This window comes from Orcinus orca, chromosome 1, assembly GCF_937001465.1.
Source record: "Orcinus orca chromosome 1, mOrcOrc1.1, whole genome shotgun sequence".
NCBI lineage: Eukaryota > Metazoa > Chordata > Mammalia > Artiodactyla > Delphinidae > Orcinus > Orcinus orca.
Genome location: NC_064559.1, coordinates 176,133,470 through 176,145,770, shown reverse-complemented (window position 1 = coordinate 176,145,770; position 12,301 = coordinate 176,133,470). Strand labels below are relative to the sequence as shown.

General features: G+C 48.1%; 1 protein-coding gene across 1 annotated transcript in view; it reads left to right on the top strand.

The window, feature by feature from the left end:
• The window catches only part of ARMH1 (armadillo like helical domain containing 1), an 81,531-nt gene that overhangs the window by 22,397 nt on the left and 46,833 nt on the right, over window positions 1-12,301 (top strand). Inside the window, exons 4-7 of the mRNA XM_049697316.1 lie at window positions 739-807; window positions 1,885-2,051; window positions 3,009-3,205; window positions 6,459-6,543. Of these exons, the coding sequence (XP_049553273.1) occupies window positions 739-807; window positions 1,885-2,051; window positions 3,009-3,205; window positions 6,459-6,543 (518 nt within the window). The remainder of the gene's footprint in view (window positions 1-738; window positions 808-1,884; window positions 2,052-3,008; window positions 3,206-6,458; window positions 6,544-12,301) is intronic.

Here is a 12,301-nt window from a genome sequence, read left to right as displayed (position 1 = left end):
TTGGAAGCTTTCAGTCATCCTCCATGAGCTGCAATAATTTCAGCTAATTTCTTAAGTGTTCTAAGAGCCTGTGATGTGTTATGAGCCTAGTAATTGTTGACTGGTTCCTTTTCTGTTGTGGCTTGATTTCATACCTTGTATCCGAGCTGAAGCGTGCTCTGGGTGCTTTATTACAACGAAGCTTTTTGCAAAAGCTCGCATTAAAAAATAACATTAAGTACTGGGGTTGTTCTAAATCAGAGTTTAATTTTTCCACCATCTCCTGTTGTTCTTATTAGGAAGACACACAATTCTTCATAAAGATAGTGACCTCCATTATAAAGCTTTGAGCAAGTACAAAATTGAGAATTAATGATGAAGCTGATTATTTTTAGAGAAGTCCAAGAATGAGGCAAAAAGTAATGAACTGGGCTGAGCCCAAGGGTGCAATGGTCACGGCACAGAGAAGCTTCAGAAATTGACCCCCAGCTTTCTTCATGCACCCTCCATTCATCAGCGCCTCTTACTCTCTAGAGAGCATGTTAGAGACAAAGTGGCTGAACTACCCCAGAAGAGCTTTCTGGAGAACCATGAACATGCCTGCCACCACCACCCATGCCCCTACCCCTTCAACCTAGTTGCCCCTCTCAGATAAAGGATACAATTCAGCTGTTGGTCATCCTGGGCCATAGGTGGTATCAGGGATCAGACACAGGATGGAAAACCACCCTGAAATTCACTCTTTAACTTGTCGTACAGCTACATGACTGGCTCACGTTTAGATAAGCTGCTCAGGTCCATTGGCATCTTCTTATCAGCTGTAAGCAGGTGAGTTCTGTTCTAGCGAAATTCTGGGGTCTCAGTTGCCTACCTGACTCATGGTATCCTTGACATTCACACCACATGGGACCTTAGCTTCTAGTTATCAGTGGGTACCTAAGCCCTCAGGTTGGACCCAGAGGTGGTGGCAGCTGTGGTCCTGGTCTAGTTGCTCCTCCATCCCATGTTCTCCATTGATACTTTGCTAGTCAGCACCCTCTTGGTTGTGAATTACAGAAAACCGACTCATACTGGACCAGGAAAAAGTAGAAATTATTAGACTACTTAACTGAAATGTCCAGAGAGTGGAAATCCATATTTCAGGCCTGACTATATCCAGGGGCTCAAAAAATGTCATCAGTACTTGTTCTCTCCCGCTTTTCCACCATTTCTCAGTATTTGGTCTGTCCCGCTTTTCCACCATTTCTCAGTACTTGGTCTCTCCCGCTTTTCCACCATTTCTCAGTACTTGGTCTCTCCCGCTTTTCCACCATTTCTCAGTATTTGGTCTGTCCCGCTTTTCTCCATTTCTCAGTATTTGGTCTGTCCCGCTTTTTCTCCATTTCTCAGCTCTGTTTTCCTCTACTTTCATAGGCCTCCATGTGTTGTAGTCCTCAGTACTCCAGATATGCATCCTTCTAGCTCAGTCACACCAAAAAGAGAACATGTATTTCCCAAGCGTTCCCAAGGAAGTCCCAGGTTTTGAGCCTCATTGGACCAACTTAGGTCACATGCCTGGCCCCAAACCAATTACTGCAGCCAGAAGGATGACACACCTTCACCTGCTTACCCTCCCAAAACCACATGGCTCGTGAGTGGTGGAAGGGTGATCTCCCATGGGACAGTTGAGGTGCCCTTCAAGAAGAAGAGACACAGATGCTGGAAATCCAAGCACAGGAAATGGCCATTGTATTTAACTTCCGCATTTCCTTCTGGAAGGAAGAATTTCCAAACTATTGTGTCACTTTACCCACAAACATTTCCTGGGTAGGAGTATATGAAGAAAGGTCCTTGAGATCCCTTAGAAAGGTTAGTGTCAAGGAACTTGACAATGTCTTATTTCTACTTTTCTATCCCTCTGGACAGTAATCGATATCTCATAGAATTTCTTGAGGTTGGTGGGGCCCTAACACTCTTGGAAATACTTGCACTGAAGGAGATCGAGGAGGAGGACAAGAAGGAATCCATCAAGCTACTTCAGGTTATCTCAAACTCTGGCAGAAAGTACAAGGAGCTCATCTGTGAAAGCTATGGTGGGTACCACGTAGAACGAGAGTGTCACTTCTCCTGTCTCCCTGGGGGCTGCCCCCAGCACTGCTAGAGGAAAACGCATCACGGACCTGGTTGCACAGGAAGCGTTCTGTAGGGTAGACCCACTTAGCTCCTGTCTGGATCACCACCGGAAGACCCAGAGTTACGACTGTCTCGATTTATCTTTTGCTCAAATCTTTCCATGGTGGTTTTGGAAATACTTCAAGTATATCCTGTTTCGTGCATCCATTCAACAAAGATTTGTTGAGCCATTTATGAATAACTCTAGAAATAAGATTGAACTAAAAGCGTTGAATATGTGTGCTAGGTATACGCTAAGGTGCTGGGAACACAAAGATGAATAAAATACAGTCCTTGTCCTCAAAGAGCTTACAGTGCCGTGAGAAAAGGAAATAACCCGGTAATTTCAGTATGTCCCACCAAGTGGTCTGCTTGAGGTGTGCACAGGAGATGCCATCCCCCACGCATCCCTCTTTAAAGCACTTCCCTCACTGCTCTTCCGTCATTTCTCCCCCATGGCCTCTCTGAGCCTCGGTGTATTTATCCTAAAAAGGGACCAACACCTCCCTCTCAGTGTAGTTTCCAGGGCTAAATAAGGTAGTATTTGTCAAAAAACATTTAGTGCTGAGCGCTATCTATGTGTTAGTTATCATACAGCAATCAAAAGTGCAAGTTTTATTTGTGCATTTTGCAGAGCCATTTTAAATTTTAAAACAGATTTTGACAACATGTCTACGTGGAAACAAAATCCCCCAGCCACCTAGGCACGAGGTGAAAACAGTAGCGATGCAACATGAGAACAGAGCCTCGATTTTGCTTTGACTGGACAGGCCTGGTTAAATACATCTTAATCCTATTCCCTCATATTATGTAGCCTTGAGTAAGGATTATTTTCATAAACCCCTTCCAGTTTAGCATTTCCTCTCTCCTTTGCTCAGGGGTACGATCCATAGCAGAGTTCTTGGCAAAGTCTAAGTCAGAAGAGACCCAGGAAGAAGTGCAGGTTCTGCTGGAGTCTTTGATCCACAGTAATCCCAAGTATCGGAATCAAGTGTACAGAGGCCTAATAGCTTTGCTGCCCTGTGCGTCCCCGAAAGCTCAGCAGCTGTCCCTGCAGACCCTCAGGACTGCCCAGGTGAGCCCAGGCTGCATGCTCCGGTGGTTCTGATTCCAGCTCAGTCATCTGACAATTACCTTCCACAGTTGCACTCCAAGCAAGCATGAGAAACAGAGCTCAGCCTCCCACTGCGTGTCTGCTGCTCCATCAGCGTTACTTCCAGAAGGCCAGGGCAGGGCAGAGAGTTCGTGTCTCCCAGCAGAGTGATTTGTCCTGTTTGCTTAAGGATCAGAAAGACGTTGGCAGACTTAAAAGTGGTGGAGACAAGCAGCAAGGTTGATGAAAGGACCGTAGAAAAGATTAAAGGAGTCAGTTTGGTAGGGAAAGAATCCTGGTGCATTTGTAGGCAGCATGTAAGTGAAGAAAGAAGCCAGATCTCCGGTGCTTGGGAAACCTCCATTTCTCTCGTTGTCTTCTGCCTTCCTCTCGGTGCCCTAGAATGCAGCAAAGTCAGCTTTGGGGCATGGCGACCACACGAAGACACCATGTAAGGAAGGAATAGAGGCTCCAAGAGAGGTTTTGAGATGAACCATCGAAAGCTCTCAGTAGTACAGCTCCAGGAAGGGCTGGAGGCCGGGAGGCAGTTAAGAGACCAAAGGGATGATACGGCCTGAACCATGGCAGGAGAAATCGAGGTGACCAGGTTGGACAGACATTTCGGAGGCAGAGTGTATGGGACTTGGGGCAGTAAAAGAAAAGGAGTCAAGGGCTTCCCTGGTGGCGCAGTGGTTGAGAGTCCGCCTGCCGATGCAGGGGACGCGGGTTTGTGCCCCGGTCCGGGAGGATCCCACATGCCGCGGAGCGGCTGGGCCCGTGAGCCATGGCCGCTGAGCCTGCGTGTCTGGAGCCTGTGCTCGGCAACAGGAGAGGCCACAACAGTGAGAGGCCCGCGTACCGCAAAAACAAAAAAAGAAAAGGAGTCAAGAAGACGCCAGCTTTGGACTTAGACCACGGGGTGAGTTGTGTGCCACCAAGAGAACAGGAAACACGGATCTGATTTAGGTTTTGACCCAATAAACTTGATGAGCCTTGGTGGCTCCCAAGTGCCCATCTCAGGAGAAGGCCAAGCTGGTTGCAGAAGATGTAGATGGATGACTTGTGCAAAAAATACTGAACCCTGAGCTCCCCTCCTGTAGAATTTGACAGCTTTCGGGTGGCCTTTAAGTTTCCCCCAGGCAATTCTGATTCCTAGCTCAGTTGAGGAATCACTGCTCGGGACGTGTAGTAGAGATGCCCACAGGACAGTAGAAAATAAAAGTCTGAGGCTCCAGAGAGAGATCCGAGATGAAGATGGCAGTTTGGAGTTCATGAACAGAGAAGTGATATCCGAAAGAGTAGAAGTCAGTAAGATCACCCAGGTAGAATACGCCAAGTACGAAGAGAAGGAGCACTGCCAGCATTTAAGAGATGAGCTGAGGAAGAAGATCAGCAAAATATCTGATTATCATTATTGTTTCCAGTTTCCGTTTATTAAGTGCCTCCTACATGCCAGGCACTGTGCTCAGGGCTTGCTTACACTGTTTCCTTTAGTCTTCACAGTGGCTGATGGAGACAGGTATTATCATCCCCATTTTAAAGGTGATGCTAACAAGCCTTAGGAGGGTGTTCAGTGACTTATTCAAGGCCACACACTAAGTAGAAGATATATACCAAGTGAACATTAAAATCCAACTCTAACTCCAGAGTCTTCTTTCCATATACCACTCTGCCTCCTTGAAAAAGAATGATGGCAGGGGGTGGGGGTGGGGGTGGGGGTGGGATGAATTGGGAGATTGGGATTGACATGTATACACTGATGTGTATAAAATGGATGACTAATAAGAAAAAATAAATAAATAATAAACATTAAAAAAGAAAAAGAATGATAAGCCATAAAAAGAGAAGAGGAAAACACAGGGCTGTGAAAAGTAAGGGAAAAGAGTTTCAAGAAGGACATGGACTTCCCTGGTGGCACAGTGGTTAAGAATCCACCTGCCAACACAGGGAACACGGGTTCAATCCCTGGTCCGGGAAGATCCCACATGCCGAGGAGCAACAAAGACCTTGTACCACAACTACTGAAGCCCTGGCACCTAGAGCCTGTGCTCCCCAACAAGAGAAGCCACCGCAATGAGTAGGCCCTGCTGTCCACAACTAGAGAAAGCCCACGCACAGCAACGAAGACCCAACACAGCCAAAAATTAATTAATTTTTAAAAAATCAAAGAAGGAGGACATGATCAGTTGGCTCAAATACAGCAGAGAGATTCAGTGCAGGTAGAACAGAAAGCTGAGCTCAGCAGGAAAAGTTTTGGTGAATTAGGGGACTGTCTGATGGCAGGAAAAATTAAATTACAGCCACCTGTCAAAGGATGCATGGAGGATGAAGAAGTAGCTTCCCCTGGGAAGCTTAGGTGTAAAGGGGGAAAGAGCAGTAGCAAGAGGAGACAGAGTTGAAGGACGGTTGCTTTCAATCTGGGTGATCTTGAGAATGTTTAATACCAAAAGACAGGAACCAGTGCACGGGTAGAAGATACAGACAGGAGGGTTGCCTGATTAGGTGAGATCCTGAGAGAGAGAAGATTTAGGATTTTGGATGAGTTCCACTCTCTCCAGCCTGTGCCTGTCTTCCCTGCAGCCAAGATAGCCGACTTGTCCCTGCACCTCTAGCAGTGGCCAGCTAGCCTCCACCGAGTGCCTCCTGAGCCAGAGGGTTCAGTGGCAACCTCGGCAGAGTCTCTGGAGATTCCTGGCTGCCCGTCTCCACCCCTCCTCTCCAGAAGAAATTAACTTCGGACTTCCCTGCTGGCGCAGTGGTTGGGAATCCGCCTGCCAAATGCAGGGGACACGGGTTCAATCCCTGGTCCTGGAGGATCCCGCGTGCCACAACTGCTGGGCCTGTGCGCCTGGAGCCCGTGCTCCGCAGCTGGGGAGGCCACCACGGTGGGAGGCCTGCACACCGCGGCGAGGAGTGGCCCCCGCTCGCCGCAACTAGAGAGGGCCCACGCACAGCAACGAAGACCCAACGCTGGCAAAATAATTAATTTTTAAAAAGAGAGAGAGAGCTCTCCCTCCTTACTAGTATGCAAAAAATTGACTATAATGTTAAAAAAAAAAAAAGAAAGAAACTAACCTCTCGGGTGCGGGGCCAGGGCCCAGTGACTCACTGCTGGCCCCCTCTCCCCATTCAGCTAAGGCTGCCCGGCTGTTTGGAAGTCAGCTTTTCACTTCTCCCAGGTGGACTAGACGGAAAGGAAAGAGTAACCACCTTGTCCTGCTGTCTTTCTTGCCAGTCGATCATCGGGACAACACACCCCAGCATTGTGGACTGCGTGCTGAAGGTGCTGCGCACTGTGCACCCGGAAGTCCAGTATGAAGGTAGGGGAGGCGGCCGGGTCTGCTGCAGACGGCACAAGGTGGCCATGAGAACTAGGCAGCTTTGCTCTGAGACGTTTTCTCCCATTCACAAAGAGCCTTAGTGAGCGTCCTCGGCAGACGGAAAGTGCTGGCTCTGTGCTGATGGGCAAGTTATTCAGAAAACGACAGTCACATTCTGGGCCTGGAATCAGCCACATGCTCTAGCAGTTGTCAGAGTGTGCCTGGGTCCAGAGCTGGCTCTCGTTCCCAGACTTATGTGGCATTTCCCCTCCAAACAGAAATCACCCTGAGGACTCTTCTTCTAAGAAACCAGATTGGGTAATGATAGTATTAATAAGTTTTCATTTATTGAGTATGCCTATGTGCCAGCCACTTTCCATGCATTGCTCCATTTAATTCTCAAAATAACCACAAGAGTATAGATTCTGGTACATATTAGGTATTCAGATGTTCAAATGAATGAATGGTGGGGGTTGGCATTTTTATGTTTTTTGAGCTACAGCACTGAAGCACGGAGAGATTAAGTATGCTTCCCAAAGTTACACAGCTGACCGGACTCAAACCAGATCTGTCTGACTCCAAAGCCTGTGCTTTTAACATGCAGCACATGGCAGGTGTTTCCAGGATGTTATTTCCTTCCCTGCTCTTCCGATGGTTCAGAGGAGGGAGATTCTGTTTTCAACAGGAGAGATCAAGGAAGGGTTCTCTGGGAAGGTGGTATTTGAGCTGAGCCTTGAAAAATGGGAAGGTAGAAAGCAGAGAAGGGCATTCTGGAAAGGGGAATGGTGTAAAGGAAGGCCCAGACACAGGGAAGTACAAGATGTGTCTGGGGAGTGGCATGGAGATCATTTGGTGGAGGTTTGGTAGTGGTCTCGGTCTAGGAAGACCTAGGAGGGTAGGCCAGGACCAGATCATGGAGCACCTTGAACGCCAGATGGAATAGCAGGCCAGAGCCACAGGGAGACTTTAGACTGGAGTTGTCCAGACAACAAAATGGAATGTGCTGATCTAGCAGGATAGAGAGGCCCCAGGAAGAGAGAGGAGGGACAGGACTGGGGAGCGCCTGGGTGTGGAGAGTGAGATGGCACATGAAGGGGGAATGGGCCCAGCCGAGGAGGCCAGGGCAGGGAGACCCATAAGGCAGGAAGGGTCTGGGTGGCACTACATATCAGGATTTCTGTGCCCAGGATGACAGGCTGAGCCCCAGGTCCAGGAAGCCTAGGAGGGTCAGAGGGAGGAGGCCGGTACCAGGGTTAAGGTATACAAGTGAGACCCTGGGGATCAGCAAAGGCCTGGCGCTCACTCCCAGCCTAGATTGTTTTTTGGAGGCAGTGTTGAGATTGAATGCCCACCTTATCTTTCCTTCAGCAGCACTGTCAACTTTGTATTTGTTTGACCCCTGCGAGGGTACATGGACTCCTGTGTTGGGAAGTAATGCTATGTTGGAATCGGTTACCAGCTGGAGCAGAGCCTCCTAGCTGGGGAGGAGTTGCCAGGTGGAGTGGTAGAGGCACCTAAGTCAAGGTCAGGCCCAGCAGCAGAGAGTTGTTGCTGGCATTGGAGCAAGGGGGTGAGCTGGCGGTGGAATCATGTCAGGAGGCTTAATCAAACAGCCCCGAGGAGACTAGATTGAGTGGCGCTGTGACCTCCCTCCCCTCACCCAACTTCCACGTGGCAAAGTGACCATTCCGCCACTTCCCGCCTTAAGCGTTTCTTCTCTGAGGGCTTCCCTGACCTGCCGTCACCCCTGCCCAAATGTCAGCCTCCTTCCTTTTTACCATCTTGCTCCCTCCTCCCCGCCAGCACCTGCCTCCATTGGAGCAGTTATCTCCAGAGTGGTAACTTCCCTTTACATAGACTGTGCACAGTTTCCGTGCAGCTCTCATAGTTTTTGTCCTTATACCCCCAGCACAGTCCCCAGCGTATGTTAGCTCCCTGGTAGGTGTTTGTTGAGTGCGTGAGGGAGGGAGGGAGTCCTGCATATGCACACTGTATTAGTGACTACCTGCCTAAATGCCTTCCCCTCTGAGCAGCTTCAGGGCAGGGACAGGGTCTGATTCATCTCTTTTTCCGGCTCAGGGCCTGGCATATAAAGTGTGGTGTGCAGTAGAATTTTGTTGAATGAATTTATGCAAAAATGGCTTTGCTTCAGTTTCGCTGATGAAGTCCTCCAGAGTTGAACTGGCCCAGCTTCTTCCCATATCAGGCCCAATCTAGAGTCCTGCTGCATTGATTACGTAACAACTGACTCTGGCAGAGGCAGCAGGAGCATGAATTGTCACTGCCTTTTTGGTTTGATGTCTGCTGGTGTGAAACTGTGCACTTCAAAATAATTTCGGATAAGCCAGACTCGTAACAGGAGTACAAGAAATGTCTGTTGAATGAAAGAATTATTCTTTTTTACCGGGCACTTCAAAATAGTCTTCGTGGGCTTCCCTGGTGGCGCAGTGGTTGAGAGTCCGCCTGCCGATGCAGGGGACACGGGTTCGTGCCCCGGTCTGGGAAGATCCCATATGCCGCAGAGCGGCTGGGCCCGTGAGCCATGGCCGCTGAGCCTGCGCGTCCGGAGCCTGTGCTCCGCACGCAAAAAAAAAAAAGAAGTAAAATAGTCTTCGTGTCCCTGGGAATATAGAGCATGCATGTGCATTGATCGTCCACCAGGGAGAACTATTTCACACGATTGGTGGAGTGGAAGTTAAGGGCAAGAATATGGTTCTCAGTTTTCACGGCGACTCCTCCAAAGGCAGGGGAGGGAAAGTCTGACAGGTCTTAGGTGGGGCCTAACACTGATGACCGGAGAGGATCAGAGATGCATTTCTCTGAGTTTGAGGACACCAAATTGCAAGACCAAGGTGGAGCTCCCCCAGGATGGTGGCAACATCAGGGGGAGCCAGTGATACAGCTGAAGGGACTAAGCTTTATAAGGGCTTGTTTTTTAAAAACAAGTATTAATTGAACATCTGTGGTGTGCCAAGTACTATGCCAAGTACTAGGGTTTTGTCTGTGTTTGTTTCTTTGTATTTGAGGAGAAAAAGAAATGGTTTGGAAGGAGGAAGTTACGGAGGCCGTGCTCTCTACCCTGCGTGCTGCATGGGGCGGGGGACGACATCCTTCCCTGAGAAGGCTCCAGGGAAAGTGGATTCTCAGGGGGAGTCCCGTGAAAACAGGAGGTGGAGAGGTTCGGTGGGCCTGGTGACACTTTCCCTCGCAGTGGGCGTCTGTGACGGAGGAGCCAGGAGATGACCTCACCTCCTTTTCCATTGAGACCTTCCCCCCTCCAAACCTACCAACCTGCCTGGCCTGTCACCCACCTCCTCTACTCTCTTTCCCATTACAACAGAGTGTCCCTACTCCCGTCACAGGCCACCTCCTTGACCCCAAGTTCCCCTCTAGCTCCTCATTTTTCCATTTTCTTCCATCATATTGGGAATAAAATTTGAAATACCTAGTTTTTTCAGCCCAGATGGCTAAGTGGAAGCTGTGTATCTTAAGTGACTCTTTACTTTCTGAGAGTTCTTAGGGCCAAGGCGCAAGGTTCGGAGGAGGAAAAGGAGAAGGAAGGTAGGAGATGATAAGGCTCTCGAGCGGGGGGGCGGGGGGAGGTATTCTGGCTACCTATTTCTTATAACAAGCCACCCCAGTTTTAGTGTTGTAAAACTATCACTATTTTATTCTCACATGTTATGTAGGTCAGAAATTTGAACACGACACAGCAGAGATGGATTACCTCTGCTCCATGATTCCTGGGGCCTCAGCTGGAAGACAGCTGGGACCACAGCAGGAACCCGAGTGAGGATCACTCTTACTGATTTTTCCTTTTGTCTCGGGCTCCAATATGGCTCCACATGGCACTCTTACTGTTTTTATTTAACATTTTGATAGGTCGTTCTTCATTCATTTTTTTTGCATTGATTTTTTAAATTGCATTAAAAAGTATCTATCTTGATTACTGGATTTTGATCTCTCCCTTAAATTTTGCATCAGAGGCAAATGTTTCACTTGCCTCACCCAAGACCAAGCCTTGAGCAGCACAAAGAGGCCGGGATCTTCTGGGTCTTGAAGGTGGGACTCAGAGCTGGGACTGTGCACTGCAGCACCTACATGTGGCCTCTCCCTGTAGCTTAGGCTTCTCTCAGCTTGGTGGCCAGATTCCAAGAGGAATCCTGAGTGAGCTTCCAAGACATTGCAGACTGAAGCTGCATAGCCTTTCCTGACCTAGGTTTTTTTTTATAATAAATTTATTTATTTTATTTATTTTATTTTTGTCTGTGTTATGTCTTTGTTGCTGTGTGCAGGCTTTCTCTAGTTGCAGCGACCGGGGGCTGCTCTTCGTTGCGGTGCACGGGCTTCTCATTGCAGTGGCTTCTCTTGTTGCGGAGCACAGGCTCTAGGCACGCGGGCTCAGTAGTTGTGGCTCGCGGCTCTAGAGTACAGGCTCAGTAGTTGTGGTGCAGGGGCTTAGTTGGTCCGCGGCATGTGGGATCTTCCTGGACCAGGGATCGAACCTGTGTCCCCTGCATTGTCAGGCAGATTCTTAACCACTGTGCCACCAAGGAAGCCCAACCTAGCTTCTTAAGTCACATAGCATCACTTCCTGGCCAGATTCAAAGGAAGCAAGTAGATCCCACATCTTGATGGGAGGGGGATCAAATGATTTTGTGGCCAAGTTTTAAAACCACTGCAGTGGGCCATGTGGGGCACATATGTTGTGGTGGCTCCGTGTCTGTCTAGGTGGGATAAGCTTCTCTTTCTTCCTTTTTCTCCCCTTTCTCCATATTTTCATGCAGTTTCCTGAAATATGTTTGTCTGGCCAAGCTGGGTTTTGTAACATTACATCTCCTCCATACCCATGCAGGGACCCCTGGAGGAGGGGTGGGTCAGGGAGCCCCACGTTGAAGGTCGTGGGGAAAGCCCTGCCCTTCCAGGTTCCTACAAAAGAGTGGAAGAGGAAACCTGGGACCAAGTAATGGCTTTCTGGTCCCCACTGCAGCAGATTCTGATTGCCCATTCTTGTCTGTTCTTCACTCTGAAGTAGAAATAACCAGGGAAAGGGTTCTGACACTTACATCTGCTAATTTCTGAGGATTGTTTGTTTTTGGTTTTTTTTTCATGGAATTAAGACTTCAGAATTTCTTTTAATGATGATTCCATTCAGTCTAAAAGAGTCAAAATTAAAATTAAGGGAGGACTTCTCCAAAGTGGTCCTGCCTGGAATTTATCTCGATTTATAATGGAATTAGTGGCAGGCAGGGACTTAATCATGACGAGCAGTCTAAAGCCACAGAAGTATTCACTCACTGGTCTCCCTCCCTGGAGAAGAGAAATGTCAAAGTCACAACATTTTTTGGAAGGAGAAATTAATTCTGTTGGGAATTTGAAATATATGTGTGTGTACATATATTAGTATCTGTTACAAATAAATTATTACCTTAGGAACATAAAAATTACTATGTATGACTTAATTAGAAACAGACAAATTATTGTAAATTAATTTGCCAAGTGTATGCTTACCCAAAAATCAACTGGCCAGATGACCAATTTGCTGAGTACCCAATTCACCAAATTACCAATTTACTGAAAATGTTTACTTTAAATGTTTAAAATATTTAAAGTGCATAGCAGTTCCTCTTGGTTGTATTGGTAGGGCCTAGGAGAGCTGGGAGAAGCCGGAACTTCTGAGTTCTCAGGGGTCTCAGCCTCTCTCGGCCCCTCAGTACCACTTTCTGCCCTTGGTTGGTCCCCTTCTCTGACCCTTGCC